The sequence below is a fragment of the Cebus imitator genome, unplaced genomic scaffold (genome assembly GCF_001604975.1).
Source record: "Cebus imitator isolate Cc_AM_T3 unplaced genomic scaffold, Cebus_imitator-1.0 Scaffold228, whole genome shotgun sequence".
In the NCBI taxonomy this organism is placed as follows: domain Eukaryota; kingdom Metazoa; phylum Chordata; class Mammalia; order Primates; family Cebidae; genus Cebus; species Cebus imitator.
This window is the reverse complement of record NW_016107543.1, coordinates 3,064,635-3,069,398: the sequence shown is the minus strand read 5'-3', so window position 1 is coordinate 3,069,398 and position 4,764 is coordinate 3,064,635. Positions and strand designations below refer to the sequence as shown.

The 4,764-nt window shown below is 57.0% G+C and overlaps 1 protein-coding gene across 4 annotated transcripts in view; it reads right to left on the bottom strand.

The window, feature by feature from the left end:
• The window catches only part of MSL1 (MSL complex subunit 1), a 15,141-nt gene extending 11,346 nt beyond the window's left edge, over positions 1–3,795 (bottom strand). The window contains exons 1-2 of one of the 4 annotated variants that reach the window (XM_017497127.2): positions 2,991–3,783; positions 2,371–2,466 (exon numbers count right to left, since the gene is read on the bottom strand). Coding sequence is in view for 2 of the 4 variants with exons in the window: in XM_017497126.2 (XP_017352615.1) it covers positions 2,371–3,138 (768 nt within the window). In the remaining 2 variants the exon portion in view is untranslated. Of the gene's footprint in view, positions 1–1,694; positions 1,821–2,370 lie in introns of those variants that run through there. The other 3 variants (XM_017497126.2, XM_017497125.2, XM_037727385.1) reach the window with 3 other exon arrangements.
• Positions 3,796–4,764: the final 969 nt, after the last annotated feature.

Below are 4,764 nucleotides of genomic sequence, written 5' to 3'. Positions count from 1 at the left end.
TTTTTTTGAGACAGAGTTTCGCTCTTGTAGCCCAGTCTGGAGCGCAATGGCTCACTGCAACCTCTGCCTCCCGGGTTCAAGCAATTCCCCTGCCTCAGCCTCCCACCACCATGCCTGGCTAATGTTTGTATTTTTAGTAGAGAGGGGGTTTCACTATGTTGGTCAGGCTGCTCTTGAATTCCTGACCTCAGATGATCTGCCCATCTCGGCCTCCCAAAGTGCTTGGATTACAGGAATGAGCCACCTCGCCCAGGCTACATGTTCTTTTAAGAGGCCCTAAGATTGTCCAAATTCTATCCTCTCTACTTCTACTCCAAAACTCTATACACAACAGCAAAGTGCAAACAGTACATTGAGAAGGAATTAAGAGCTCATACAGTGCCACTAGGGATGGTGGTGTTATTTGAAAGGGGCGTGTGTAGGGGGTACTTTTAAAACAATGAACATTTCATTTGGAAAACAGAAATCAGTACCCATAAATTCCAACAATCATGACATATACACATTGCTTTATATCTGAGGTGACACAAAAAATACCTATTCATCTAAGTATTTATTAAAATCAAAGTTCCTTTTAGTTAAAAGGAAGGACTATAAAACTCAACAGAAAATGGAAGTGTATTATCATTGAAAACTTTTTATTAGTTTTGAGAAAAGGTGTTGTGCTCCCTATACTCTATGTCAAGAATTTTATCTGGGTTAGACAGGGATATTAATGCTGCCTTCATTACACTCATTGCATAGATTTCACACAAGGCCAAACAACTGGAATAAGTGAAACAAGCCTAAACAACATTAAAATTGCAATATACAACAGAAGCAGTGAGTACCAAGTCCAGACTGACACTCTATCCTTAACTCACCCCACTTTTCCTGACTAGGAAAGCCTGCAAAGGGGCCATTACCTCAGGAACTGAGCAGAAACCTTCACAATCAGCAGAGAACCCTTCTGTCAGCCATACTCTCATTTCATCTCCTTACATATATTTTGATTCACAGCCCTTAACCACCGTTTGTGGGTGACATGTCCTTGATTTCTTCTTCTTCGCTGGTTCTTCTCTTCCCACCCCCCCATACAAGGATATGATGTGTTGTAATTACGGTACCATCACACCCCTAGACTGCAGTACAGTAGCTGAGCAGTGCCACCTCCATGTTGAGTAACTTCCACAAATCAACACCATGAGATATCTTAATGAGACCTGCCCCAGCTCCCAATCCACCTTGCAGAATGCATACTCCAATAAAACAGCCACCCGATGCGATTCATTTGGAAAGCAAACAAAATGAATAGCCCTCTGCTCCCTTGCTCAGCTCTTAGTGCACACGACGCCAGAAAGAGAGAAAGAGGAGAGAGGGATAGATGGAGATGGGGGGGGAGAGAGAGAGAGAGAGGGGAAGGGGGGGAGAGAGGGAGGGAGAGACTGCTGCAGCCTGAACACAACAATTGTAGAAACCATGTTTATTTTTAGGCAGCTGTAAGGTATGCTAGCACAGTAACACCCCCACCGCAGCTTCCCTCATATCTGAAGGAATATGTTTTAACGCGGAGGTGCCCTTAACTACTGCTGCAATAAAAACAAGCCTGTGTCGTCAAGCTCGTCAGAAGTAAAGAAATAATAAACGACTTTCCTACTTCCTAAGATTCTAAAATAAGGATGGGGAGGTCTACTTAATACATTTAATAAGCTTACTTTTCCCTGATGCCCTCAAATCTTCCAGCTTCAAACACCATGCTTATACAAGGGACCTGGTCAGTGAGTGGATCATGTATTAGAACTCAGGTTCCTATTAAAAACTGTCTGAAATCAAAGGCAATGATTCTCTTAATATCATTTAAGAAAACTAAAATAGGATTCCATGTAAATCACCTCTACCCCTGTCCCCACTAAAAGGCCTACTGCCCTCCTAGCTAAAGATGCTGCAGCCGTGATGGGAGCAACAGCTGCTCGCTACAGCCCTCTCCTCCACCGTGCATTTCTATAACGCAATCGCTCTTTAATTTAACCCTTCCATAAGTTATGCCACAACACCTACTCCCCACCCTTTCATTTTTAACCCCTCACAAATCAGGTCTTTTCCCACTCTAAACGTCTTTCCCACACGTCTGGGGCTGTCATTTTAAATTAACCCTTTAGCAACTGAAACCCCTCCCCCTCCCCCTGGGAGGTTGCCCTTTGGCCCTTCCTTCCAACCCAACATGTCTGTGAGCCTGGCTCCCGGAGACACAGCGCCTAAGATACTCCTTTGCTGGTGGCCAACCTCCTTTACCCCTAACCCGGGGGTGTCTTAACCTCCTACAGCCCCCTTCCACCCGAGCATGCGCACAACTCGCTCCTCGGCCCGAAAGCAGATTAACCCCTCCCGTACCGTGTCTCTCTCCGACTTCAGCTCCTCTATCTCCTTTTCCTTGGCCTGCAGCTGCTGCTGTTGCTGTTCGATGAGGTCCAATTGCAGCAGAAGGATCTGTTTGAGGCAGGCGGCCTGACTGGAGGCTCCCGAGCCACCACCACCCCCGAGAGGGCTCTTCCTCATACTCTTCCATCTGCCCTCGCTGGCCGCCAGGGTCCCGGCGGTGGCGGTGGGCGCGAGGGGTGGCGGCCCGGGCAGAGGTAGTGGTGGGGGTCCCGCCGGGTCCGAGGCGGTGGCAGCGGGGGAGGCCGCCCCACCCTTGTCCCCAGCCCAGGGCGTAGGCTCTTTGGCCGCCGCCACGAGAGAGCCCGTCTGAATGGGTAGCACCGCCTGATACTTGGGCCGGGGGCTGCAGCCGGCTCCGGCGGCGGCGGGCTCCCCCCCAATGCCGGCTTGCTTGGTGGCTGGGGGCGGACAGGGCAAGGGCACCGAACCGCCCCAGCTCTCTTCCTGCTGCCCCGGGGCCGCCCCGGCCGGGAGTAACAAGCCCCGGCCCTTGCCGCCGCAGCCGGCTGGGGAAGGTGCGGGGCTCCCGCCCTGGGAGGAGGCCAGCGGGGGCCCCGGCTCCTTGAGCTTACGGTGCCGGGGGAGGAAGTGGGCTTCGGGCGCCCCGGGCTCGTCCTCGGGCCCGCCCAGCGCCGCAGCCCGCTCGTAGTCCAGTCGCTGCTCAGGGTTGCCGCCGGCAGGGGCCGCGGCCGCCTTGAACACCGCGGATCTCATGGTCATAGTGGTCCGGAGCAGCGCCGGGCACCGAGGCGGAGGAGGGGGTGGGGAAGGGGCGAGGTGCGGGGGGTCGAGGACCGAGCGGGGGAGGGGAGTTTGGCGGGCTCGCCTCAGCAGCGCGGCAGCAGGCCTCCGCTAGCGCGGCTCCTCCGGGGCCCGGGCGCCATCCCGCCGGCGTGCGGAGACGTGGAGGCCGCGGCTGAGGCCCGCCGCCGGCCCATGGGGGCCTCGCCGCCGCCTCTGCTGCCGCCGCCGCCGCCGCCTTCGCCTCAGAGGCAGGAGCTCGCACCCAGCCGCCCCCGAGCTCATCCCCGGAGCTCGCTTCGGCCCCCCCGGCCCGGCCGGGCCCGCCTCGTCTCCCCACCCTGCACCCCCCTTCCCCGCCCCGGCCCCCCGCCCCGGAGCTCGCCTCAGCCGCCCCGAGCCTCCATTTTCCCCCCCCTCCTCCTCAGGAGGGGGTGGAGGGCTGGGTCCGCCCAAAGCCCTCCTACTCCGGGAGGGGGGTCTGTCGCCTCCCCTGGGGGTCTCCGCCGCTCGGAGTCCCCCTCCCCCACAGTCACCCCCGGCGCCTCAGCGTTTCCCTTTAAAAAAACGGAGCCGCTGGTAGCCGCCACCGCCGCAGCCGCCGCCGACCGGAGGACGCATGCGCGGGGAGGGCAGCGGGTGGGAGTGCACCGGGAGCCTAGAGAAGGGAGGCGGGCCGCGCTATTGTGAAAGGGGCCGCCGCCGCCTAGAGGGGGGCAGGGAGGGGGCGCGGGGGCCGGGGGCCGGCGAGGGGAGGCCGGGGCTGAGGGGCGAGGACGGAGGAGCGCGCGGAGGAGCGCGGCGAAGGTGGGCTGCCGAGGGAGGGGCGAGCCGGGGAGGGTCAGGAGGGGGAAGAAGGGCGAGGGCGGCCGCGGGGAGAAAGGGAAAGCGGAGGCTCCCCGGGATAAAGAAGCGCGAGAGAATGGAGTTGAGAGGAAGGAAGGGGGGTGCGGGCGGCCTATGTGGCCTCCGTGGGAGCGTCCGGAGCGCTCCAAGTCCCCTGCCTGCTCCGGGCGGCCCCTTTCCTGGGCACCTTGGCAACGTGCCTGGCCCACGCCGGAGGGGGCCCCGTGGCCCCGCACCCTCCTGGACCAGTCAGGATCCGGGCTCCTCTTTGAGCCCGCGGGTGTTTCATGGGGATAGAAGTCTAACCCCTCTACCCCCTCTCCTCCCCAGCAGTCCCACGCGGGTATGGGAGAGAATGAAGTTCTTTGTCTCTAAGGGATCCAAACCAGAAACGGAGGGACTTCTGCTTCCCAGAGGGAGGAAAATCCATGATGTCTGCTGCCCAGGGAGCTATTGCCACCGCCTCCTTGGGATGAAGTTGCCAGCTACCGACAGTTTCTTCCCAACGGCCATCTTCCCAGCCTTCTTAAAGGACTCGTAGCATCTTCGGGAGGCTGCTGAAGGACTGAAGCAAAGGAAATCTCTGAAGGGATTTAGTCCTTGAAAGGGAGTAGGGATACTTAGGGTGTTCTGTGTTGAGCGCTTCTTTCTATCTCTCCAAGTTCATGTATGTGTGTCTTTATGTCCAAGCAATTAAGCCAACAAGTCTTCAAAGAACTCGTAAAAAAAACTTTTTTTTTTTTTTTTTTTTTTTTTTTT